The 27,398-nt window shown below is 43.2% G+C and overlaps 1 protein-coding gene across 3 annotated transcripts in view; it reads right to left on the bottom strand.

Moving 5' to 3' along the window:
• Window positions 1-27,398, bottom strand: part of DIP2A (disco interacting protein 2 homolog A) — a 169,859-nt gene that overhangs the window by 24,255 nt on the left and 118,206 nt on the right. For all 3 annotated transcript variants that reach the window (XM_038749833.1, XM_038749831.1, XM_038749832.1), the window contains 9 exons: window positions 24,776-24,890; window positions 20,423-20,562; window positions 13,035-13,171; window positions 11,112-11,192; window positions 10,311-10,438; window positions 8,842-8,956; window positions 6,794-6,995; window positions 2,775-2,884; window positions 2,574-2,654 (listed from right to left, as the gene is read on the bottom strand). In XM_038749833.1, the coding sequence (XP_038605761.1) occupies window positions 2,574-2,654; window positions 2,775-2,884; window positions 6,794-6,995; window positions 8,842-8,956; window positions 10,311-10,438; window positions 11,112-11,192; window positions 13,035-13,171; window positions 20,423-20,562; window positions 24,776-24,890 (1,109 nt within the window). The remainder of the gene's footprint in view (window positions 1-2,573; window positions 2,655-2,774; window positions 2,885-6,793; window positions 6,996-8,841; window positions 8,957-10,310; window positions 10,439-11,111; window positions 11,193-13,034; window positions 13,172-20,422; window positions 20,563-24,775; window positions 24,891-27,398) is intronic.

The following is a 27,398-nucleotide window of genomic DNA, read 5'->3' as shown; positions in this document are numbered from 1 at the left end:
CTGAAATTCTGTTTCCAGGTTACCAAGTAACTTTACAGGCTAAGGATTTTTCTCCTCTAGGCAATTTAACTCTCCAAACTATAGCATGACAATCAATCAGCTCCCCGTGAAAGCGATCAAAGTTATCAATTGTATCCATTCTTTAACCATTTGTAATTGAACAATTACTGCTCTGAGCAATGACTAGTCACCAAAAAATTCAACTAGCCAGACAATAGTTACTGGTTCACAAGTCAATCCCCTTTCTGTTCTTGCCTCCGGTAGCCATCCGGTAATTTTATATTACTATATTTATATTGCTAAGTGATGTACACTCTTTCATAGGCTAAAAGGGAATAAGTTAGTGGAACTTCTACAGGGATTTTGTAAATGTTATTTCTTGTTTTCAGTGGCAATGACAAAACAGGTGATAATTTCATTTTGCTTTTCAATCATGGGTCAGATACACAAATCAGTCACTGAACCTAGTTATTTTAAAGCCAGTTATGCTATCTGTCAACATTTAACCAAACTTCACTTCTGGTGGTTCTGAACAGACCCTCAAAGGAGTAACTTTACTAAGTTCCCCAATCCGGAATCTATTTTAATGTCTGCCTCCCCGTGTACTCCATTAAATCTTTGTGGGCAGGGATCCCACCTACTAAGTCTGTTGTACTGTACTTTCCCAAAAGCTTAGTACAGACCTCTGAACGCAGTAAATGCTTAACCAATACCACTGATTGATTTTCCTAGTCTATCAGGCAATGATAATCAAATTCATAAAAATACTTCTACAAAAAAATGTAAATTTTTCTAGTAGCATCTCATGAGAAATGTAAAACAGGAGAGTCCCCCTGCTACCTGGCATATATTGGAAATCAGCAAAATTTAAGGTGTGAGAATACAAGAAATATTAAACTAGGTCAAACCAATGTTCTATCAAGTCTGGAAATATCTCCAACAGTGGTTTTGAAGGCTGCTTGGAGGCAGAGTAAAATAGCTGCCCTCCTTGACACATTAACACTTTTTTCACTCTATGGATGGGAATTTCGGGCATGGCTAACATTTCTAGCTTCTCCCTGAACGGGTTTAAGATTTACTGTCCGTAATTTATCTAATCCAGTCTCAAACGTGGTATTGCTTTATCCTTTGCACAAATGCCGGTGGTTAATTCATGAATAGGTGAAAACCACCCATATCCCCAACTTAAATGCAAATAGAAAGGTGAGACAAAGTATATTAAATTATACTTAGACCCCCCCCCAATTTGCTTTCATTAGTGAATGTTTAATTTTTTCCAGTGACCCCAGAGCATCTATTTATTCACTTGTACTCTCTCAAACAGTACAATGTTCTGCACATAGAACGTGCTCAATATCGCTGATTGATGGGTTGATTGATCTTTTTTCTTATCTCCACATGCCTTTCAGGACATAAAGCTGCCAGCCATTTCTCTTTGTAGGCATTTAATTTCATTGCAAGTCACCTATTCACTGTTCACTTCTATGTTCATCATCCATTTTTCTTACAACTATCAAGCAATGCTAAATTACAGTTCTAATTTAAGAACTCCCTTCTCTAAAACGATTTATCTTCATTAATGTGTATTCTGATAGCTCACTTTTCACAGGCAACGTTTAGGTCTACTTTTCTGAAGTGAGCCAGTGAACTAGGAAAGCTGGTGGTAAAGCATTTCGAGGGACTTCCAAATTAGAGTGGCAGGGCTGGCTTTTTGTCAATCTGAAATTTCAGGGCCCGTTTTCAACATGATATCAGAAAATGTTTGTAGAGCAATGCTTCTCTAAATCAGAAAAATGGTTCTTTTTAATGCTATTCTCTATGTAAACGATGAACACTGTTTAAAGGAAGTCTCTTCCCTTAGGAAATGCTATTCTGTTAGGTGTTTATGTTTACTATGGGCCACCTGATGTCAAAGGTTTCTGCAGGAATTTTTACAATTTTTACTTTCTTCGGATCTGGATTGTTACAGCAGCGCTGCACTTCCTTAAAGTCTACCTTAACGGCTGATGTTTAAGATCTCATTTCAAAAATACTTCTCTCGCTAGAAGCAATAGTGCTTTAGTAGCTAAATAAGAGAGACCATACGTACAATTTGGTCCATTAATAATCAGAACAGACTAGGCAATGGGGAACTCCAAATCTTTCTAACCTGAAGTGAAAGAATTAGGTTCAGATTAGAGAAAGCAATTTCAATTATAAGCAGTACATCAGAGAACAGTGTTAACTACCTGTGTTTGATTTATCCAGCAGCAATCTGGCTCATAAACTCAGCAAGCACTTAGTACAGCGCTCTGCACATAGTAAGTGCTCAATAAATACCACTGATGACGCTATTTGCTCTCTACCAATGAAAATGGTTTTATTTGCTCCACTAATCTCAAATGAGAGGGATGTACCAGGAGGATCTGGATTTAACATTTCAGGTTTTAGGTGTGAAAACTTGAAGTAAGTCGAACAAAACAAAACAAACCAACGAACAAAAACCCCCCCGGCACATTTCTCTTCTCAAAACTCTAGGTAAATAATTGTATTCACTTACTGTATTTCAAATTCAGACCAAACACCTCTCTCACCTTGGAATTCAACAGTAGGAACAGAGGGTGATCTGGAGTGGTTTGGGCTCGCCACTGTAACACATCCGCTAGGTACAAGAACTGACAACGGTAGAGAGAAGGGAGTGGGGGAAAAAATATGAAACAATTTTGAAGGATGACCATCGCATCGATTACATCAAAAAGCCTTGACCGAGTAGCAAATCAATTTTAAAAACTTACCTTTCGGGCTTGGTCATTATCCTCCAACTGACTTACATCTCTCCCTGAGGCTTGTGCAATTCTCTTTCCAGCAACAAGGTTACCAACAATCATTGAAGCTGGACCAACGTCTACGATTAAAAAAAAATTAGACAATGAGAAGATAGTACTTTACAACTAATGTGTGAAAATGTCATTTGCTTACTTTGTATTTTGAAGGTATTTCAGAGTGATTAACCATTCCAGCTGCTTACTGAGATAAGGATATATTTAGTACATATCTGAGTAAACAAATCTTATTTGCTACATTATTATCTGTTGGCTAGCCAAGAAAGGAAAACAAAATATATGCCGGAAGAACAAAAGCCTGAAGAAAAGGTCTTCTTTCCCTTGCTACAGTTTAACAGTCTTGGAAATAAGCAGGCAGAGACCCTCGGTGCCTAAAAAAATACTTAGGGAATATTTGGGAAGAGTGGGACCCACCCTGTTTGCAGCTACCATCCCACAGAAACAGTATAGCCAAGGGGGAATAGCTCGGGGCTGGGAGTCAGAGGACCTGGGTTCTAATCCTGTCTCCGCCACTTGGCTGCTGCGTGACCTGGGGCAAACCACTTCACTTCTCTGGACTTCAATTTCCTCATCTGTAAAATGGGAATTAAGACTGTGAGCCCATGTGGGACAAGGACTTGTGTCCAACCTGATTACCTTGTATCGACTACCCTGGCGCTTAATACAGTGCCTGGCACATTGTAAGCGTTTAACAAATACCATTAGGAAATCCAACAAATCAATCGATACAAGCCATAGTGATGTTGGGAGGGCAGTTAGGAAGTTAGGTCACTTATGGACTTGCAAAGGCCTAATTATCACCTCCCAAAACAGTCTCACAGGCCACCACAGTCAGAATCAATCAATCAATCGTATTTATTGAGCGCTTACTGTGTGCAGAGCACTGTACTAAGCGCTTGGGAAGTACAAGTTGGCAACAACAGAAGATAATACACCCCACAACTTCAGGAGTTTTGAGGGTCTTAGCCATTGGCAACTCTCCCAAGACATCACCAACTCACTTTTCAGGCAGGCGCGAGGGAGATGGAGAGCAGGAGGTGGCTTATTCTGTGAACAATACTAATTTAGGCAGCCGAGCCATAAATTAAATGGGTAAAAGCGGAAGACGAGACTCTCGAGTTAGGTGTTGCAACGTCAGGAAGGTTCTTAAAAAGCGAAGGCAAATGAAAATACACCACTTGTGCTTGGTGGAGACACCAGGCTGGAACTGGGACAGTAGCTTCCACCACACTGCGGCAGGACTGTGGTTAAAAGACTGAAGTTTCGATTATGTAACCAGACCCTCTTTAGTTCACACCTGTGTCCAGGAATAACTTGCAGCTATTTTAGGGAACAGAGCCCTGCAAAAAACCGGCTAGTGGAGTATGGCAACCATAGTTAAGTGCTACCTTCCCACCCGCTAAAGAAGGTTCCCCGCTCTTGAAGTGGTTTGTGCGTGCCAGGCTGTGGGGAGAACAGCTGCTGCCATTGCTGCCGTCGCATACGCTTGACGGCCCTCCCCGCCGTCATCATCAATCGTATTTATTGAGCGCTTACTATGTGCAGAGCACTGTACTAAGCGCTCGGGAAGTACAAATTGGCAACACATAGAGACAGTCCCTACCCAACAGCGGGCTCACAGTCTAAAAACCAGAGATCCGGCCACGCTGTCGGCCTGGGAACAAGCACCAGCTAGTCTCCTGGCCACGGAGGAGACTCAATCCCGTCCTCCCTTCCCCCTGCCCGCCCCCGATGGGAAACAGAAAAGCAGCCATGGCAAGAGGCCTCCACCAAACCTCAGGAACACTGGTGGCTACTGGAGCGGAGGCTGTGGCTACAACTGTGCCTTGGACTCGGAGCCACGACAAGTCTGAAATTCTTCCTAGTGCAGCCACAGCACCCTACTGAGTTTTGTGACTGTGCTTTTGTCTTTGTATTTTATTTTCATCGCTCCTCAGTCCCCTGCTCCCCTTAGATTCTTTGATCATGAGCCGCCTGAGGGCCAGAGATGGGACTAATTCCCACCTGGATATTCTTTCCCAGCCCTTTTTTTTAAAATGATATGCGTTAAGCGCTTACTATGTGCCAGGCATTGTAGTAAGAGCTGGAGTGGATACAAGTTAGTTGGGCTGGACACAGTCCCTTGTCCCATATGGGGCTCACAGTTTTAATCCCTATTTTACGGCTGAGGTAACTGAGGCGTAGAGAAGTTCAGTGACTTTGTATACTGCTCAGAGCGCATGCTTATTAAATCTGGTTACTTACACAAGGTGCCTAACACTCTCAAAGATAATGGGGTGAAGTTGAAGGGAGAGAGCTGGGGCTTTTACAACATTCCATGAAAAATGGAATTCCCGGACACCTCAAAGGGAGCATGGGTGGGGAAAAGCACAGCCTCATGGAAAGGGCATGGGACTGGGAATCAGAGAACCTGGGTTCTAATCCCGGCCCTGAGCCCCTTCCTTCCTCTCCCCCCCGTCCCCCTCTCCATCCCCCTCATCTTACCTCCTTCCCTTCCCCACGGCACCTGTATATATGTACGTATGTTTGTACATATTTATTTATTTATTTATTTTACTTGTACATATCTACTCTATTTCATTTTGTTAGTATGTTTGGTTTTGTTCTCTGTCTCCCCCTTTTAGACTGTGAGCCCACTGTTGGGTAGGGACTGTCTCTATATGTTGCCAACTTGTACTTCCCAAGCGCTTAGTACAGTGCTCTGCACACAGTAAGCGCTCAATAAATACGATTGATTGATTGAGTGACTGAAAGTAGCTGCTGTGTGACCTTGGGCAAGCCACTTAACGTCTCTGGGCCTCAGTTCTCTCATCTGCAAAATCTGTTCTCCCTCCTTCAAAGACTGGGAGCCCTATGCGGGATCTGATGATCTCCTATCTACCCCACCAGTTAGTAGACTTCTTGGCACAGAGTAAGTGCTTAACAAACACCACTATTATTAAATGAAGGTAGGAACGGTACAGCATCTTGGGACTTACTGGAATAAGTGACTCAAGGGGTGGAACTGCATTTAATTCAACCAATACAACCAAACTGGGACCGGCCTTTTGCATTTTGCATCAGGAGCTGGATGTGTGGGACAAGAATAATAAAACACTCAAAACAAAGAGGTTGCCCAGCTGAGGGTGGGTGGGGAGAGGGAAACGATGTGATGTTGACCAACTAGGTGACACATTAAGAATGGGAGCACTGGGGAAGAGGTCCCCAACTTTGGCATGTATTTTTCAGTAGCATCCAAGCATCCCTAATTCTTTAAGGAAAGAAACTGTGCCATCATCCCCTGGGTCTCCCCTTAGATTATAAGCTTCTTGTGGGACCAGAACAAGTGCCTTGCTTCCCTGCGGTACTCCCGCCGAGGCTTAGTGCGGGGCTTTGCACTCGGCAGCCACTCGGAAAAAAAAAAATGGGGTGGCAGAGAAGGATGGCAAAAACAGCTCCGAAGAGGAAAAGCTAGAGGTCTCAGGGTTACTTAGCTTGAAAAAGAGGAAGCTAAGGATTGACAACTGCCTTCAAGATTGTCAGGGATTTTTCCGCATGTAAGGATGAAAAAAAAAGGAGGCAGGCTGCCAAGTGAGATGAGGTCTTCACCCGGAGGGTATTCTATAAAGAACAGGCAGTGTTTGTCCCAGTTGTCTTAGTTAGAGCTTCCCCTCCTTTCCGTGTCACCCCCTCTTCCCGCTCCACAGCACTTATATATATATATACCCATAATTCTATTTATTTATATTGATGACTGTTTACTTGTTTAGATGTTTGTCTCCCCCGCCTCCCAGACTGTAAGTCCGTTGTGGGCCGGGACTGTCTCTCTCTATTGCTGTACTGTACTCTCCAAGCGCTTAGTACAGTGCTCTGCACACAGTAAGAGCTCAATAAATACGACTGAATGAACGAATAACTTACGTGGGAGAGGACACCGACTCGGTGATCTCTTGGGGGTCCCCTGCCACAACGACGCAACCCGCACTACTAACCTGGTTGTTTCTGACGAGGTTTGGGAAGATTGGTGACGCAGGTGTGGGGACACATTAAAACATTGCAGGGGTGCAAGGCTCCTTCTAGAAAGCGCTGTTTAGTTTCGGAAATATGAATTCCCCCGAGTGCTGCCTTTGGCAAAGTGTTGGCAGGAACCAAGGCAAGACAATACACTCCCACTTGATGGATGCTGTCGATTGCCTGGAAAGAAAGAACGTGCAACATGAGCTAGAGTCTGCAAATACACATGTAAACCTCTGTTTAGAATCCGATTTTTGTTATCATCACCAGGACCGCAGATTAAAAATTCCACATCCAGTGATTTCAGTTTGATCTTCAGATATATGTGGCAGACTTAGCACGGTAATTACTTGGGAGTCTTATTTCTATGTTATTTGTAAGTTATTAACTACAGTGCAATAGGTCTTCAAGGGAACAACTTAACACGGTCAGGTACATGTACTAATGATGAGAACGGCCTGCTGCAACTGTTCTCATTTTAATAATAAATAATTGCAGTGTAATATGTTTGAGTTCATAATGTTCCAGGAAAAACATTCTTATCCAAAGAATCTATACTCTGGTTACAGAAGAACCCTAGTGCTGCAAATATAAAAAAAGGAGGAATTGCATTTTCCCTTAGCATTCTTCTGATTTTCAGTTAATTTTCCTTTCCTGTCAATCCACTCCAAATCCACTGCAATTTTCTTTATCAATTGGTATGCAGAGAGTAAGGGATGCTCTCTAATTGGTAAAGTTTCTCCCAACAACCTGTTCCGCTCTAGATTTTACTGACATTCTACAAATCACCCAGACACAGAACTATATATTTGAGATTACCCTTAACAGAAAATGGAGTCACTATAAAATAATAATAATGATGATGATGATGATGATAAAAGAAGTCACGGAACTTTTGACTTCTAGGTTCAAGTGTAGTTATGAGACGTCGAGAGATGCAGACAAAAAGGGTATTATTCTGCAGTATGTTAGCCCCTGCCAAAGCCTGGAGTTAGGGGCTAAACGGCCGTGGTTAAAGGGGCCGGCAACTTTAAAAAAATAATACAAACTACTATCCACCACCCTTATCACCAAGAAACTTATCTTTTCTGGTCTAGGCATTTGTTTTCTTGCAGTTGAGCAACTGCAAAATCTTTTTCCCTCCCCGCTTAGCAAAGGAGCAGCTTCAGTGCTTTCCTCCAGAAGAAAAAAAATCCTTCACCAATGGTAAAGCAAAAAAAGTGTAAACATTGTTTCCTGGCGAATACTTAGGGGAAAAAAGTTTTTTTAATCATCTACACCAAGACTAACTTCAATAAGGAATTTTGAAAATCCTAAATTTTCCCATGCGAAGTGTCCAATAAATCAGATTTGACAAAATCTTTGGCAGCCTGAGATCAGTGTTAATTGCACACCAAATAGCCCATGATAAAGTGCTTAGTACAGTGCTCTGCACACAGTAAGCGCTCAATAAATACGATTGATGATAAAGACCTTCGCTGGAAGCCCTATTATCAAGGGTGGGACCTCCGCTTTGCAAAACTTGCATTTGCACCTTAAGGCTCTCGCAAAGGCTTGTTTGGGAAAAGGTGCAAAGGAAATGGATGCAAAGGAAATGAGATGGACGAAAACAGATTATACAAAGGTAATAGAAGTAATTGATTTTATATGTGAAAAAGTTATCTGAAAAACATCCTTTAACAAATTAATGCAGGACTGAAAGGACATAATGAATTTGGAAATTAATAACATAACTTTACAGCACATATATTCCCCACTTCTTTTCCATATCCATCTCCATATCAAGCAGAAACTCTTCACCATCAGCTTAAAGGCTTTCTCTCTCCTATCTATCCTTGTTCCTCTCCCACTATAACCCTGCTATCACACTTCACTCCTCCAACACAATTTCTAGACTGTGAGCCCGCTGTTGGGTAGGGGCCGTCTCTATCTGTTGCCGCCTTGTACTTCCCAAGCGCTTAGAACAGTGCTCTGCACACAGTAAGCGCTCAATAAATACGACTGAATGAATGAATGAATGAAATACCTGTAATACGCGGCTCATCCACTGAAAACTATCTTCTTCTGAGGCATCTGGACGTTGTTCTGCAACAAGTACTATTCGATCATCATGCAAAACTGTCACGGAAAACACTGCTATTCTAAAACAAAAGACCAAAGAATGACAAGGTTGAAACAAAAAGAACATTAGTGCGTAAGCTATAGCTGATCAGAGATGGATCCATTTAAAGGCCCAATATTCTCTCGCCTATCAAAAATTATTGGGCCAATTCAGTGCTAGGCACAGTCATAAAGCAACATTTTAGAGGTCAAATGCCCCATTCAACTAAAATGGATAGAGGTATCAAAAACCACATCTCCAGTCCTGCCCTTTTCCAAATGTCTGGAAGATGACCCTCCCATATATGAGGAAAACTGTGAATTCCGAATCCAAGTCCCTGAAGTTTATTTTCCCACCAAAGAGGTTCTAGTGAAATGATAAACATTTTATGTAATATTTAGAGATTAACTGCTGACCATAATGGGATCGAAAATGCACTGAGTAAAGGATGGATGGGCAGAGTTGAAAAGTGTTTTGCGGCAATAAGTGCCGGGGTAGATCAGCGCTCAGAACAGTGCCGTGCACATAGTATGCGCTTAATAAATGCCATCATTAATCAGGTTGGACATAGTCCCACGTGGGGCTCATGGTCTTAATCCCCATTTTACAAACGAAGTGTTTGAGGCCCAGAGAAGTTCACTGACTTGCCCAAGGTCACACAGCAGAACAATGGCAGAGTCAGAATTAGAACCCAGGTCCTTCTGACTTCCAGGACCGAGCTCTACCCACTAGGCGACGCAGCTTCTCATGCTGCTTGCCCTCATTTTATTAGATAGACACTAAAGAAGGTTTCAGGTTGGGATTCAAGGGCTGTCACTCACATAACTCTGCAAAGCCATCATTTTACTTGTAAGGTTTTTGTCCCTAAAATTATAAATTACTGTTGACCAAGATATTTTATTCTTAATTCCCCTGACTGTTAAATCAACCTCCAGCAGGGAATACAACTTAAACGAGCTGGGTCAAATATGGCTTGGCCCGTTAAATGAACGGTCTAAAATTTCATTTTAAAAAAAATGCTGGATTTGAAAACTCTTGTCAGTTTGTCTCTAACTAGAGAATACCTATGTGTTTACTTAATTTTCTCTCCGTTGGTAATTCATTCATAGAACCTATATTTGCCAAGTCTTCAAATCCTCAAGCTCTGGAAGCATGCTGACAAGTTAAGTCTTTCAAAGCAGTTAACTGTGAAAATAATTAAACCAAAGTAATACTAGTTGTAGAGATTTATTTTAATTTTTTTTTACTACTATGGAACACCGCGCTTGAAAAGAGACTCGCATAATGGTACATAAGCTATTTTGAAACTGTGAATGCCTCGAAACGAAAGTTATAAAGTGACCGAATCATAAAAGAAACGGGGCAAGAGTAGAAACTCCAAAAGGAATATTCACCTTCCTCGGTAGACAAACTTCATCGGTTCCACGGCCAGGGCTGTGGCTACGACATCGTCTGCGTTATGCCTGCGAATACTAACTACCATCAGACCATCCAGTTTTCCCACCACAAACACCAAGTTATCCTGGACACGCACAAAAAATAGTAATTACAAACGTGCGAAGTGAACAATCACCACGCTTACTTATTACTTATAAACACAAGTGAAAGGAGAAGATGGGAGAGGAGGGATCTACCCTTTCTTCCCCCCTCAATGACTATGGTGACCCGAGACGGGGGATACAACTCATCTTTAAATTTATCGATAATGGTCTCTAGACATACCAATTTTGGATGGGCATGTGTACTCTATTTTGAGGCATACGCCGGAACCCCTCATTCAAATGAATCCTGTTTTTTAATCTCAAAATGAAAAAATATTGCATAAAATAGAGCGTCTGGACGTTCATAGCTGGGGGACGGAGAGGTTCTAGGACCGTGTTATACCCGTGGCTTTTAAATAGACTGCCACCTGTACTATGAGATGCATCTGATCTTTCTAACTGACTCCTTAAAATAGGTCCTTTACGATCCGCAATTCAGCAGACTGAAAAATACCAAGAAAAATTATTTTAGAGAACCGACGATAGTGGTTTCTCCTACCCCCGTTAACAACAAAATTCTTCAGAGATGATATATAACTGGTCCTGTTCATCATTCTGTCAAATTTCACCAATCTAATGCAAACTACGTATCAAAATTTTGTAATCATAGTCTTTGCTTTCATACGAGCGATGAAATGATCTAGTCATACTTACAGGCCCAATAAATCCCAGTAATCCTGTTCTGGTAAAAGGTTGATCTGAAATAGGCACTCCTCCTGCAGTGACGGGAATGGTCTGACAGATTAAAGAAGGTAATGTCATTCAGACGACTTTCTGGATTAGTAAGCACTAAACACCGCTTTCATCGAACGCTATACGGTTTAGACAAATCCAGGGATAGCAATGAGACCAACGGGTGTGTTTTGCACGGAAAGAAAACACCCACTTGCTTCACATACATTAGCCTTGCAGGTGGATTAAGTAAAAAATAATTTATGGAACCTACCAACAATCTACCTCTCACAGGCTCTACAATGTCACATTTCCAGGACATCTCCATCGGAATGGTTCACTGGTACATTTAAATAAAGTTAGGATGCTAACCTGAACTTCTCATCTACTGTCCCGGATCCATTCCTAAAGGGGATCCCGTCCTCCTCCACCTGAACAGGATAAGCTGAAGAAGAGTCATCAATCAGTCAATCAGTGGTACTTACTGAGCGCTTACTGTGTGCAGAGCGCTGTACTAAGCCCTTGGGAGGGCACAATACCGCAGAGTTGGCAGACGTGATCCCTGCCCCTAAGGAGCTTACAGTCTAAAGGGGGGAAAAGCAGCAGCACCAACATTCAGAATGTTTGGTCTGTTGGACTGACCTGCGGAGTGCTGGAAAACCTTAAAAAACCAGTGCCTTCCACCCAGGAAATTCTCAATAAAGATCACTGATTGACTGGTTGACCGGACTTCCTCAGTGCTTAGGACAGGGGTGTTGCTCACAGTAGGGCTCAAAAACTCCTAAGGATGATGTTAGGAATGCTCATCTGAAAAACCTAACACATAATTACAAAGTTAACAAGATAACACAAGCTAGGACGGATCAAGCAGTAGAGGCCACCACAAGAAATACCGGTATTTGCCGGGAAGGAATGAGGGAGAGGGAGGAAGTGCCGTGATAAATCTGTTTTTAAAAGTCGAAGACTAGTCATTGGAAGTTACTCTTAACTGCATTCCTTTTTCATCCTGTAATTTCCTATTCACATCAGAGAAGCAGCGTGGCGCAGTGGAAAGAGCACGGGCTTGGGAAGTTAGATACGTACGGAACACATTAACCTCTACTCAAGTAAGACTTAGTGGATTTCAAACCCGATTACAAAAAGTGTTTAAAATATTTAGTAGAGGAAAGGATTGCTTTTGGTGTCATAACCGTATCAGAAAAATACTGAAATGATCACTTTATTTTATAATAAAATAAATGGTAGGGACTGTCTCTATATGGTAGGGACTTTCTCTATATATTGTCAATTTGTACTTCCCAAGCGCTTAGTACAGTGCTCTGCACATAGTAAGCGCTCAATAAATACGATTGATGATGATGATAATAATGATAATAATGGATTTGTTAAGGTCATGGGTTCCAATCCCGGCTCCGTCAATTGTCAGCTGTGTGACTTTGGGCAAGTCACTTCACTTCTCTGGGCCTCAGTTCCCTCATCTGTAAAATGGGGATTAAGACTGTGAGCCCCACATGGGACACTTCCAGCACTTAGAACAGTACTTTGCACATAGTAAATGCTTAACAAATCCATTATTATTATTATTATTATAAAATAAAGTGATCATTTCAGTATTTTTCTGATATGGTTATGACACCAAAAGCAATCCTTTTCTCTACTAAATATTTTAAACACTTTTTGTAATTGGGTTTGAAATCCGCTAATTCTTACTTGAGCAGAGGTTAATGTGTTCTGTACATATCTAATTTTCATTAAAAGGGTGAAGGAAGAGACATGAGAGAAAAGAAAAAAAAACTGGACTCTACTCTCAGGTCTGCTTACTATTTGAGGGAACAGAGAGGAATGATGAGATCCTATTTAGATCAAATGGTTACTTAAATTTAGAGCTTATCTAAAGGTACCAACCTCAAATACATTTTTGGTGATCCCCAGTAGTCCAAAGTAGGCTGTGCCCGTTGCATTTGAATTGACACACACTTCTCCAACTTCATCAGTTCTGCAGAGATACGGTGTACCTTCCACTTTCACAACACACATATTAGCTATGGAAGGAAAGCGCGGGGTAATTCATCAATAACCAATTTAACAAGCGCATACAAAAAAAATATCTGTTTGCCGCCGGGACTGCACCGAGAAATGAAGATTAAATAAACAAGCAATAAGCCGGCCCATAACCTGTCCTTCATTCTCTGACGTGAAACTGTAAAATTCCAACTGTTTGGGCAATGTTTTCTATTAAAGCCCCATGGAATCCACTTAAAATACAGAGTTATTCTACTTTTTAACCACTTGTACTTCAACTAGAAATAACTAACAGGAGATAAACAGGATGCCCATCGATGGATGAATACAATCCAACGAGTTTGGATTTTTTTGCCCTTTGGTTCTCCCCCTTGGGCTCCAATCCATCTTAAAGAAAGGCAGTTGGGTTCAACCCAACGAGGAATGGGAACCAAGGCAGTCTAGCAGACAAAGCCCAGGCCTGGGAATCTCCCCCTTCTAGACCGTGAGCCCGCTGTTGGGTAGGGACCGTCTCGATATGTTGCCAACTTGTACTTCCCGAGCGCTTAGTACAGTGCTCTGCACACAGTAAGCGCTCAATAAATACAATTGAATAAATGAATGAATGAGTCAGGACACCAGAGTTTCAATTTCGCCTTTGCCACTCCCTTGCTGGGTGACCTTGGGCAAGTCACCTCCCCGTGCTTCAGTTTCCTCATCTGTAAAATGGGGATTAAACCTGTTCCCTCTCTTACTTAAAATGTGAGCTCCACATGGGAGAAAAACTGTGTAATCTGCATATTATTATTATTATTATTAAAAATCATCATCAATCGTATTTATTGAGCGCTTACTATGTGCAGAGCACTGTACCAAGCGCTTGGGAAGTACAAATTGGCAACATATAGAGACAGCCCCTACCCAACAGTGGGCTCACAGTCTAAAAGTTAAAAATTCATTAAAAATGAATGCCAAAGTCCAAACTATATGGCTGGGGCAGAATAAGGGCAACGGCACAGAGAGGGCTATCTTCTTTCTTCAACGCCAGTACTGGTAACACATTCACGGGTCCAGCCTGGGCCTCAGAGCTACGGCCTTTTCAAAGGTTCTCCTGTGTCCTTTTTGCCTGGCTGGTACATAAGGAGGACTATTGTACTCTCCCAAGTGCTTAGTACAGTGCTCTGCACATAGTAAGTGCTCAATAAATGTGACCGATTGACTGACTGACTCTAACTATCCACCAATGATATTCATTCAACTCTCATTTGGTGCAGAGCACCAGGGAGAGTGGATAAACAGCTGGTAGACAAAATCCCTGCTCTCAAGTCATTCGCCGTCTGACGGGACTCACGGCAGTTAATTTTGCTATTCATCAGCTTCTCTGAAAAAAAGCTTGATGAGAGAGGATGAGGCTAAAATGAAGCATCAATAGCAGAACAATTAGTCAGGGTACGGAGTAGCCCGTGTTCAACGTTTTCTGACACCTAAAAATGTAAGTTAATGTAGTCATCCTGGTAGCTGACAGAAAGATGATTCATTCATTCATTCAGTCATATTTATTGAGCGCTTACGGGGTGCAGAGCACTGTACTAAGCGCTTGGGAAGTACAAGTTGGCAACATCTAGAGACGGTCCCTACCCAACAACAGGGTCACAGTCCGGAAGGGGAAGACAGACAACAAAACAAAACATGTAGACAGGTGTCAAAATGGTCAGAACGAATAGAATTATAGCTATTAGCACATCATTAACAAAATCAATCGTATTTATTGAGCGCTTACTGTGTGCAGAGCACTGTACTAAGCGCTTGGGAAGTACAAGCTGGCAACATATAGAGACAGTCCCTACCCAACGGTGGGCTCACTAGATATGTAAAAGTAAAATAGAGTAGTAAATCTGTACAAATATATACAAGTGCTGTTGGGAGGGGAGGGAGGTAGGGCGGGGGGGGGGTGGGAAGGGGGAAAGGAAAAAGGGGGCCAGGCTGGGAAGGCCTCCTGGAGGAGGTGAGCTCGCAGTAGGGCTTAGAAGGGAGAAGAGAGCTAGCTTGGTGGATGTTAAATGATTGTTCAAGGACCCCAGCGGGATAGCAGTGGGTAAGTATTTTGGCCCACAGGCTACTTTCTTCATTTGGTCAGCCTTCCACCAGCCACCAGTGAAACAGAAGGGGTGGAGTTGTAAGGTGTGATTTAATCATCATCAATCGCATTTATTGAGCGCTTACTGTGTGCAGAGCACTGTACTATGCGCTTGGGAAGCACAAGTTGGCAACGTATAGAGACAGTCCCTACCCACACAATTGCGGTCACTCAATCATATTCCCTCCCTGCTTCCCCAAGCCCCAACGTGGCAACACCTCCAGATGCAGGCCCAGATTTGGTCAGTAACCCCCGCGGGCTGCTCTTACTGGGACTGTAGCTAGGAATACCAACTTTCCATTTTGTGCAAGGGGACTGGACTCAGGGCGGACCATTACAGACAGGGCAAAGAGAAAGAGAAATAGAGAGAGAGGGGAGGAGAGTAGAGGTGGGAAAGGGAAGCGAGGAAAGCCTCGTACCTAGTGAAGTGGCACTGAATAATACGCCGTATGAACACACACTTGCATGTCACGTAGGCTCCCCCCTCCATCCCTGCTTCTCTGTCCTTGCTATATTCTGGAGCTGAGCTAAAATCTTTCTTCACCCCCATAAGGATGAGCTGCCTACAGTCGCTCTTGGGGACTGTTTCACCCCACCACGTATACGCAGCGTCCTCATCCCTTTCTGGCTTAGCACGGCCCACCTGCTGCCGCTATCATCAAGCCAGGCCGCACAGGTTCTCGCTCAGAGGGTTCGTCTTGGGTCAGACCCTGAGCTTCTGCTGCTTTTTTTTTTTTAAATGGCATTTATTAAGCGCTTACTATGTGCAGAGCACTGTTCCAAGCGCTGGGGAATTTACAAGGTGATCAGGTTGTCCCACGTGGGGCTCACAGTCTTCATCCCCACTTTACAGATGAGGGAACTGAGGCCCAGAGAAGTTAGGTGGCTTGTCCAAAGTCACACAGTGGACAAGCGGTGGAGCTGGGATTTGAACCCATGACCTCTGACTCCAAAGCCCGGGCTTTTTCCACTGAGCCACGCTGCTTGATGGACAACGGTAGCAGAGTAGGGTAGCCCGCTGTTGGGTAGGGACTGTCTCTATATGTTGCCAATTTGTACTTCCCAAGCGCTTAGTACAGTGCTCTGCACATAGTAAGCGCTCAATAAATACGATTGTTGATGATGATATGGTTGTACATATTTATTACTCTATTTATTTATTTATTTTACTTGTACATTTCTATCCTATTTTATTTTGTTGGTATGTTTGGTTCTGTTCTCTGTCTCCCCCTTTTAGACTGTGAGCCCACTGTTGGGTAGGGACTGTCTCTATGTGTTGCCAATTTGTACTTCCCAAGCGCTTAGTACAGTGCTCTGCACATAGTAAGCGCTCAATAAATACGATTGATTGATTGATTGATTGATGATGATGATGAGTAGGGCTGGAAAGGAGTGTGACGTCTGTCTGGCCCCATAAGCCCAGTGGCAACACCGTCCTAAGCGTTGGGGAGGTTGCAAGGTGATCAGGTTGTCCCGCGTGGGGCTCGCAGTCTTAATCCCCATTTTACAGATGAGGTACCTGAGGCACAGAGGAGTTAAGTGACTGGCCCAAAGTCACACGGCTGACAGGTGCCAGAGCTGGGATTTGAACCCATGACCTCTGACTTCAAAGCCCGTGCCCTTTTCCACCGAGCCACGCTGCTTCTCTGTATATCTGTATATCTCTGTATAGCTGTATATCTGCTTCTCTCTGCTTCTCTTCTCTAAGAGCCCGGGCTTTGGAGTCAGAGGTCATGGGTTCAAATCCCGGCTCCGCCACGTGTCAGCTGTGTGACTTTGGGCAAGTCACTTCACTACCCTGGGCCTCAGTTCCCTCATCTGGAAAATGAGGATTAAGACTGTGAGCCCCACGTGGGACAACCTGATCACCTTGTATCCCCCCAGCACTTAGAACAGTGCTTTGCACATAGTAAGCACTTAACAAATACCAACATTATTATTATTATTAATTCTCTAGAGTATTTATTACTCTATTTTACTTGTACATATTTACCATTCTATTTATTTTATTTTGTTAATATGTTTTGTTTTGTTGTCTGTCTCCCCCTTCTAGACTGTGAGCCCGCTATTGGGTAGGGACCGTCTCTAGATGTTGCCGACTTGTACTTCCCAAGCGCTTAGTACAGTGCTCTGCACACAGTAAGCGCTCAATAAATACGACTGAATAAATGAATGAATCAGCTCTAGACGGCTGACCCGGGATTTAGGGCAAGAGAAGTCTCAGGTCCAGCCATACCCAGAACTCTGCAGGGGGGATGATGATGATGATGATGATGATGGCATTTGTTAAGCGCTTACTATGTGCAAAGCACTGTTCTAAGCGCTGGGGGAGGTTACAAGGTGATCAAGTTGCCCCACAGGGGGCTCACAGTTTTAATCCCCATTTCACAGATGAGGTAACTGAGGCACAGAGAAGTGAAGTGACTTGCCCAAAGTCACACAGCTGACAGTTGGCAGAGCTGGATGAGTTGGAGCTACTCCCTTAGCTTCATTTACGCTCTAAGGGATGGAGGTGGGCTGGCTAGCTATGCTCTGGAGAAGCAGAAAGACCTAGTGGTCATGGGTTCAAATCCTGGCTCTGCCAACTGTCAGCTGTGTGACTTGGGGCAAGTCACTTCACTTCTCTGGGCCTCAGTTCCCTCATCTGTAAAATGGGGATTTAGACTGTGAGCCCCATGTGGGACAATCTGATCACCTTGCATTCCCCCAGCACTTAGAACAGTGCTTGGCACGTAGTAAACGCTTAACAAATACCATCAATTATTATTATTCTTCAAGCGCTTAGTACAGTGCTCTGCACACAGTAAGCCCTCAATAAATACGACTGACGATGATTATTCCAGGCTTGGGAGTCAGGAAGACCTGGGTTCTAATCCCAACTCCACTGCTACTCTGCCGTGTGACCTTGGGGAAGTCACTTCACTTCTCACCTACCTCACCTGTAAAATGGGGATTAAGACTGTGAGACCGTGTGGGACAGGGACTGTGTCTAACCTGATTAGGTTGTACTTACCCCAGTGCTCAGAAGAGTGTTTAAAATCAATCAATCAATCGTATTTATTGAGCGCTTACTGTGTGCAGAGCACTGTACTAAGCGCTTGGGAAGTACAAATTGGCAACATATAGAGACGGTCCCGACCCAACAGTGGGCTCACAGTCTAAAAGGGGGAGACAAAACCAAACATACTACAAAATAAAATAGAATAGATATGTACAAGTAAAATAAATAGAGTAATAAATATGTACAAACATATCTACATATATACAGGTGCTGTGGGGAAGGGAAGGAGGTAAGATGGGGGGATGGAGAGGGGGACGAGGGGGAGAGGAAGGAAGGGGCTCAGTCTGGGAAGGCCTCCTGGAGGAGGTGAGCTCTCAGTAGGGCCTTGAGCTCTCAGTAGGGCCTTGAAAGATGAGATTAAGACTGTGAGACCGTGTGGGACAGGGACTGTGTCTAACCTGATTAGGATGTACTTACCCCAGTGCTTAGAAGAGTGTTTAAAACATAGTTAGTGCTTAACAAATACTATTATTGTTATTACTGTTCATATTATTGTTATCTGTCCTGTAGTGACAAGGCCATGGGTGATAACCATCCGTCCTCCCGTGGATTTAGTGCTCCTGACTGGGGCATGACGGGGAGTTTATTCCTACAAGTCACGGCTCGGCCTGAATCGGTGGCTCCTTGCCACAGATTCAGCCCACTGACCCGGATTAAATACCTGTTCGCCAGAGTTGGCTAGTGGCCTGCACTCACGCCCGATTGTATGAAAATCAGGGACAGGAAAAGGAAGAAGTTTATCAGATCCTTCCTCCCCTTTCCCTCTCACTCACCTAATTAGCCAGCAAATAATCCACACTACATGGAAGCCGCTGATTCAATGCACGCGGCCTCTAATTTGTAGCTTTTAGGAGTCGGGCCATACTAGGTTTTCAGTCAAATAATTGAAGGACGAGCCTTTCGAAACGGAAAAGCGCTTTTAAAGTTAGCGTAGCTTGAAGATGCCTTAATTAATGCACTCTGTCTAGACTGTGGAAATACATCTCCCAGTGTTGGTGTCACAAGAAATGCCTTACAGGCTTAGTTCCTTGGTATCTACATGGGTCCGCTTTCGTCTGATTCTCTCTTTACTTCTGCCTAGGGATGTTGGGCATAGAGGAAGCTGTATATTTTTCCCATTCGTCTCCCTCCCACCCATGCATATCTCTTGTTGCTTCTAACTTCACAGAAGCTTTGTTGATCGTGAGGTAGCTTACTCTGCACACAGTAAGCGCTCAATAAATACGATTTATTGATTGATTCCTTAGAGAGGCCCCAGAGTTCTCCGGGCAACAGTAGGGAGGAAACAGGAGTTAAGTATTTGTTCTATGAATCACAAATTGGGGATTGTGTGCCCTAAATGAACTTTTACTACGCAGTCAAAGAATGCACTCCATTGTTGTAATCATCTCAGGGAAAATATTTTCAGAATTCCTGCATGCTTTTCGGGTTGCCATTTATCATTATTCATGAGACCTATTATTTGGAGCTTGTAAGACCTATACGCAGAAGACTTCCATTCCCCTCTTATAAGATAAAGAACTTTTGGGGAAAAATCAGCTATGGATTTTTCAACCTTTACTCAAATAATTTGATTTTCTAACATGTGAGCCCACTGTTGGGTAGGGACTGTCTCTATATGTTGCCAATTTGTACTTCCCAAGCGCTTAGTACAGTGCTCTGCACATAGTAAGCGCTCAATAAATACGATTGATGATGATGATGATGTGTTGAAACTTTTAGAAGAGGCCATCATAAGCCCATCAAATGAGCAGGATGAGACTTGATATGGTTAAACCCCTTGTTTTTAAAGTTGGTTTTTTTTTTTTTACAATTAAACTCTTGTAAATTTCATTATCTTCTTTGACCTGTCTGCTCTCTAAGGCACGAGCTAATTAGGGAGACTGAAGCCCGGGAGAAGTTTTAATGGCCACCTGAGAAAATGAATGTCTCAGAGAGTGATTTCTTCTAAGTTATCGTACACTGCTAATTTCAGACTTCCTTACACCACGCTTGCATAAATTCCGCTGCATACAAAAATACAGCGTTGCTGATTCTGTAACTCACCCACCTTTAGGTAAAAGAAATATATCATTTAAAATACAATCTTCCTACCTCCAGGCATAACCTGACCAACGTCCTGCACGGTTAACACCGACAATTTTTCTTCTGTGTCCACTCTGATCACACCGTAACTCAGGCCATTCATGGATAACACTGCCTTTCCCGGTGGCGGTCCACCCAGTTCTGGTGGTCTGAAAGAGAAAACGGCAGATCAGTCCAAGAACAACAACCCACGTCACCAATTGCTTTCTCCAAATATTGCTTCATTTCCTTAGGGGATGGGTTGAGAACTGAGAGCCTGGGACCCAAAACTGGCTGTTGATACCAGAGGTGGTACTTGAGCATTAGGGGATCACTCCCTGCTCACCACTGTCATTCATTCATTCAATCATATTTATTGAGCGTTTGCTCTGTGCAAAGCACTGCACTAAGCACTCGGGAGGGCACACTATAACAATAAACATATTTCCTGCCCACAACGACCTTATTGTCCCCAAGGACTCAGCACCAGAAGTCCGAAGACTTCATTAGCTCCGTCTTCAAAGCTTGGGGGGCTGAAGTAGCTAGCCCAACCGGCCCCTTTGAGCCGGAGAGGGGGTGACAAGATAGACGCCACACTCCTGGCCCTCTGGAAGCAGGACCCATGGGCCCGTTCTGGGATTTCCATTATCCTCTGCCAGAGGGCAGGGAAAGCTGGAATTGCTCTGGCCCTGCTCCAGGGCAAGCTGGATGGCCCCTGACCACCTGCTCCTCTGTCAGTAAGCAACTGCAGCTCCAGTGTGGGCCAGTCAATCCAGTAAGTGAAGGGAACTGGGGCAGGGGGCAAGAGCAGTACTGTGCCGGGGCCCGGGACTGCTGATTGTGGACCCTGTGGGTCCTGAAGAAGGGGGACATTCCGGCTCCCAAGCTGGAATTAACTCAGGTTGGGGTTAGGCAATGGAGCAGGAAGAGGAAGGTGAGTGAGAACTACTTAACTACTTGACGCAGCTCCTGCCAGCCCCAACAGAGGGTTGCTAAACCAGGGCTCGATGAGTAAGGGACAACCTGATTACCTTGTATCTACCCCAGCGCTTAGAACAGTGCTTGGCACATAGTAAGCGCTTAGCAAATACCATCGTTATTATTGTTATTTTTATTATTAGGAGGCCTTCCCAGACTGAGCCCCTTCCTTCCTCTCCCCCTCATCCCCATCTTACCTCCTTCCCTTCCCCACAGCACCTGTATATATGTATATATGTTTGTACATATTTGTTACTCTATTTATTTATTTATTTTACTTGTACCTATCTATTCTATTTATTTTATTTTGTTAGTATGTTTGGTTTTGTTCTCTGTCTCCCCCTTTTAGACTGTGAGCCCACTGTTGGGTAGGGACTGTCCCTAGATGTTGCCAACTTGGACTTCCCAAGCGCTTAGTACAGTGCTCTGGACACAGTAAGCGCTCAATAAATACGATTGATGATGATGATGATATTGTTATCATTAAGGAGCACGGGGCCAGCAGCAGAAATCGGGCAATCCCTTTCTCTTCCCTGGTGATGGGAAGGAAGCCTGCATTTCCAGTTGCCTCTGTCCTTCTTCCATCCATTTATAAGCACACCTACTTTGATTTGTTTTAGATCAACAGGAACTTTTCCTCCCCTGAAATATATCTAATAATGATGACGATAATAACAACAACTGTTGCATTTCTTAAGTGCTTCCTATGAGCGAAGCGCTGTAGTAAGTACTGGGGAGTATATTCAAGATAAAAGGGCGAGATTCGGCCCCTGTCCCGCAAGGGACTCACAGTATAAGGCGGAGGGAGAACAGGTATAATAATAATAATGATAGCATTTATTAAGCACTTACTATGTGCAAAGCACTGTTCTAAGCGCTGGGGAGGTTACAAGGTGATCAGGTTGTCCCATTGGGGCTCACAGTCTTAATCCCCATTTTACAGATGAGGTCACTGAGGCACAGAGAAGTGACTTGCCCAAAGTCACACAGCCGGCAATTGGCGGAGTTGGGATTTGAACCCACGACCTCTGACTCCAAAGCCTGATCTCTTTCTACTGAGCCATGCTGCTTCTCTGGTATCTGATCCCCATTTTACAGGTGAGCAAACTGAGGCACTGCTAAACCTGAGTACCTCCATTTCTGCCACCTTCTCCTACCCCAAGGTGACTAACGCTACCTCCCTGCAGGCTGAGTGCCATCAAAGATGCAAACTCTACATCTATGGTAAATATGGCATCAAATCAATCAATCGCATTTATTGAGCACTTACTGTGCACAGTACTAAGCTCTGGAACAGTACACTATACCAGATTCAATAGACTCGTCTATCCACAACAAGTTTTGAGTCTTGATAAGGGGGGAACGACATTACTACACAGAAATTACAAATATAGAGAAAATTTCGTATACAAATGTTTGTATATATACATATATATATATATATACATATATGTATATATATGTTTGTGTATATATATGTTTGTAAATATACAAAAATAGAGAAGCAGCATGGCTCAGTGGAAAAAGCCCGGGCTTTGGAGTCAGAGGTCATGGGTTCAAATCCCGGCTCCACCAGTTGTCAACTGCGTGACTTTGGGCAAGTCAATTCACTTCTCTGGGCCTCAGTTCCCTCATCTGCAAAATGGGGATGAAGACCGTGAGCCCCACGTGGGACAACCTGATCACCTTGTAAATTCCCCAGCGCTTAGAACACTGCTCTGCACATAGTAAGTGCTTAATAAATCATCATCATCATCAATCGTTTTTATTGAGCGCTTACTATGTGCAGAGCACTGTACTAAGCGCTTGGGAAGTACAAATTGGCAACATATAGAGACAGTCCCTACCCAACAGTGGGCTCACAGTCTAAAAGGGGGAGACAGAGAACAAAACCAAACATACTAACAAAATAAAATTAATAGAATAGATATGTACAAATAAAGTAAATAAATAAATAGAGTAAAAAATATGTACAAACATATATACATATATACAGGTGCTGTGGGGAAGGGAAGGAGGTAAGATGGGGGGATGGAGAGGGGGACGAGGGGGAATATATATATATATATATAATATATATAAAATATATATATTTTAATATATAAAATATATATTATTTATATAATAAATGCCATTATATAAAAAATATATATATTTGTAAGTGCTGGGGCCTAAGGGAGGGGGGAGTAAGGGGTACAAAATCAAGTGTAAAGGTGATACAGAAGGGAGTGAGAGCAGAGGAAATAAGGACTTAGTTGGGGAAGGCCTCTTGGAGAAGGTGTGCTTTTAATAAGGCTTTGAAGATGAGGAGAGTGATCATCTGTGGGATATGAAGCTGGGGGGAGGATGGCGTTCCAGGCCAGAGGCGGGATGTGGGCAAGGGGTCAGCAGCAAGGTAGATGAGATCAAGGTATTGAGTAGGTTGGCATTAGAGGAGCGAAGTGTGAGGACTGGGTTATAGTAAGAAATCAGGGAGGTAAGGTAGGTGGGGGCAAGGTGATCCGGTGCTTTAAAGGCAATGATAAGGAGTTTCTGTTTGATATGGAGGTGGATGGGCACCACTGGTGGTTCCTGAGGAGTGGGGAAACATGGCCTGAAAGGTTTTGTACAAAAATGGTACTTGGCAACATCAGCGACGGTCATGCTGCCTTCCCACATGGAAGGAAGGATGAAAAGGAACTGGCTGAATTTCTCTTTTCCTCTCTTTTCATCCCCCTCTCATTCTCCTCCTCTCACCCCACTGCACTTATGTACGTAACCTTATACTTTCCTGCTCCCCCTATGCTCCCCCTATCTCTAACTTTTTAATGTCTTATCTCATCCACTAGATTGTAAGCGTCTGGAGGGCAGGAATCATGTCTACCAAATCTACGTATTGTTCTCTCCTACACAGTACACATTCAATAAATACCATTATTTGATACTATTGTGTCAACAGTACACAATTGATACATTTACATTACAATTTACAATCAATCACATTTATTGAGCACTTACTATGCACAGTACTAAGCTCTGGGACAGTGCACTATACCAGAGCCAATAGACTCGTTGTCTATCCACAAGTTTTGAGTCTTGATAAGGGGGGAACGACATTACTACACAGAAATTACAAAATATATACGTAAGTGCTGGGGCCTAAGGGAGGGGAGAGTAAGGGGTACAAACCCAATCAATTGATTGTAATTGATAATTACACAATTATTCATTTAATGTTCATTTAATGTGTGTGCACCAACTGCTCAAAAATTTCTCTTCTTTCCCCCTGCCCACCTCTTCTACACAAAAGGTTTCGCAGACTGCCTTAGGGCAGTCAATGTGATGCACTGCAACTTTTATACTGTAAGAACACTCGGTCTAAGTAAAAAAATAATTCATTACTCTATGGAAATTTAGTTCAATTACCTGCGAATGGCAACAGTCAGTGCCTCTGAAGAACTGGCACAAGGACAGATTACCTCTGGTCTCAGGCCTCTGGACTGAAAGACATTGATGAATGCATCACAGGATGATATTGACCCTGAGGGAAATGGAAAAAAAAAAAATTACTCATGGACAAAAAGTCACAGGGTCAGAATTACTCTGTCATTTAAAGGAGTATGAAAAGGGTTATTCATTCATTCAATCACTTTTATTGAGCGCTTACTGTTTGCAGAGCACTGTACTAAGTGCTTGGGAAGTACAAGTTGGCAACATCTAGAGACGGTCCCTACCCAACAATGGGCTCACAGTCTAGAAGGGGGAGACGGACAACAAAACAAAACAAGTGGACAGGTGTCATAATTGTCAGAACAAATAGAATTAAAGCTAAATGCACATCATTAACAAAATAAATAGAATAGTAAATATGTACAAGTAAAATACATAGAGTAATAAATCTGTACAAATATACATACAGGTGCTGTGGGGAGGGGAAGGAGCTAGGGCGGGGGGATGGGGGAGGAGGAGAGGAAAAAGGGGGCTCAGTCTGGGAAGGCCTCTTGGAGGAGGTGAGCTCTCAGCAGGGCTTTGAAGGGAGGAAGAGAGCTAGCTTGGCGGATGTGTGGAGGGAGGGCATTCCGGGCCAGGGGGAGGACGTGGGCCGGGGGGCGATGGCGGGACCAGTGAGAACGAGGTACAGTGAGGAGGTTAGTGGCAGGGCTGGAGAAGGAGAGAAGGGAGGTGATGTAGGAGGGGGTGAGGAGATGATAATAATAATAATGATAGCATTTATTAAGCGCTTACTATGTGCAAAGCACCGTTCTAAGCGCTAGGGAGGTTACAAGGTGATGAGGTTGGCCCACTGGGGGCTCACAGTCTTAATCCCCACTTTACGGATGAGGGAACTGAGGCACAGAGAAGCCAAGTGACTTGCCCAAAGTCACACAGCTGACAAGTGGCGGAGCCGGGATTTGAACCCATGACCTCTGACTCCAAAGCCCGGGCTCTTTCCACTGAGCCATGCTGCTTCTCTGATGGAGAGCCTTGAAGCCGAGAGTTTTCGCTTCGATGCGTAGGTTGGCAGGCGGCCACTGGAGATTTTTGAGGAGGGGAGTAACGTGCCCAGAGCGTTTCTTTATTATATTAATGAAGGGCGAGTGGTTTATGATCTTCCAGCATGCCCCCAAAATAAAATTCTGGAGAGCAAATCCCCCTTGCCAGGGCAAATATATACATATTATACTGAAGGTTATGTGATCATTTAACCCAAGCTAGTGAAATATCCGTCGCCCCCGTTGAGGGATTCTGGAGAATGAGGATTTCATTTGTTTTGCTTTCTATGAATCAACTTTGGGGAGAACAATCTACTTTAAAATTTATTGGTGATGCAAACAACTTAAAAGTTATGTGAATTTAAGCAAGAATTAACCTTCTGTGGGAATGTTGGGAAGTATGAAGGCCCCTTTGACTCAACAAATCTGCCTTCCCAGGGATGTCAAGTAGAACACCACTGTTATAAGTTGGAAATTCTGAAGGGACAGTTGGTAGAAATGCATGATGTTGCCATATTACAGCAATAACCAAATTCTGAGAAGACAGTTTTAAAAGACTTTTGAACATCATCATAGCTAAATTTCTCAGGACTAGTTTTTGAAATATCACTGAGCTAAAGATATAAAATATTTTTCTTTAATGCTACATTATTTTCTATCAGTTCTCAGCATCACTGATGCCAATTTAGAGGCAGCAAGGCCTAGTGGATAAAGCATGGAGCAAGGAGTCAGGAGAACCTGGCTTTTAATCCCCACCACATGTCAATCAATCAATCAATCGTATTTATTGAGTGCTTACTGTGTGCAGAGCACTGTACTAAGCGCTTGGGAAGTACAAGTTGGCAACATATAGAGACAGTCCCTACCCAACAGTGGGCTCACAGTCTAAAAGGGGGAATCGGAGAACAAAACCCAACATACTAACAAAATAAAATAAATAGAATAGATATGTACAAGTAAAATAAATAGAGTGATAAATATGTACAAATATATATATATATACAGGTGCTGTGGGGAAGGGAAGGAGGTAAGATGGGGGGGATGGAGAGGGGGACGAGGGGGAGATGTCTGTCATCCAGCACTTAGAACAGTGCTTTGCACATAGTAAGTGCTTAATAAATGTCATTATTATTATCATTATTATGTGACCTTGGAGAAGTCACTTAATTTTTATCTAAGTACCTTATCTGTAAAATGGGGGTTAAGATTTTGAGCCCCATGTGGGACGTGGACTGTGTCCAACCTATTTTATCTTATTGTAACTATTCTAGCACGTAGTACACTGCCTGGCACATAGCAAGTGCTTAACAAATACCACTAAAAAAATGCACAGGATGAATACTAGGAATCTGGGTGAATTAATTTACTACTGAAGAAAAGGAATTTATAAACTGAGAAAACATGCCAGCAAAAATCACTTCAGACTGAAAACTGCATTTCTCAGAGATAAATTTTCTTACAATAGGCTAGTCCCGTATTTCGGCTTTCTAAGAGTAGTAAGGAACTGAAAAAGCAGTAAGATGCAAAGAGCCGTATCAAAGATCAATGGCTGATAA

Source organism: Tachyglossus aculeatus, chromosome 7 (genome assembly GCF_015852505.1).
Source record: "Tachyglossus aculeatus isolate mTacAcu1 chromosome 7, mTacAcu1.pri, whole genome shotgun sequence".
In the NCBI taxonomy this organism is placed as follows: Eukaryota; Metazoa; Chordata; class Mammalia; order Monotremata; family Tachyglossidae; genus Tachyglossus; species Tachyglossus aculeatus.
The sequence above is the reverse complement of the archived record's forward strand: the minus strand, read 5'-3'. Positions and strand labels throughout refer to the sequence as shown.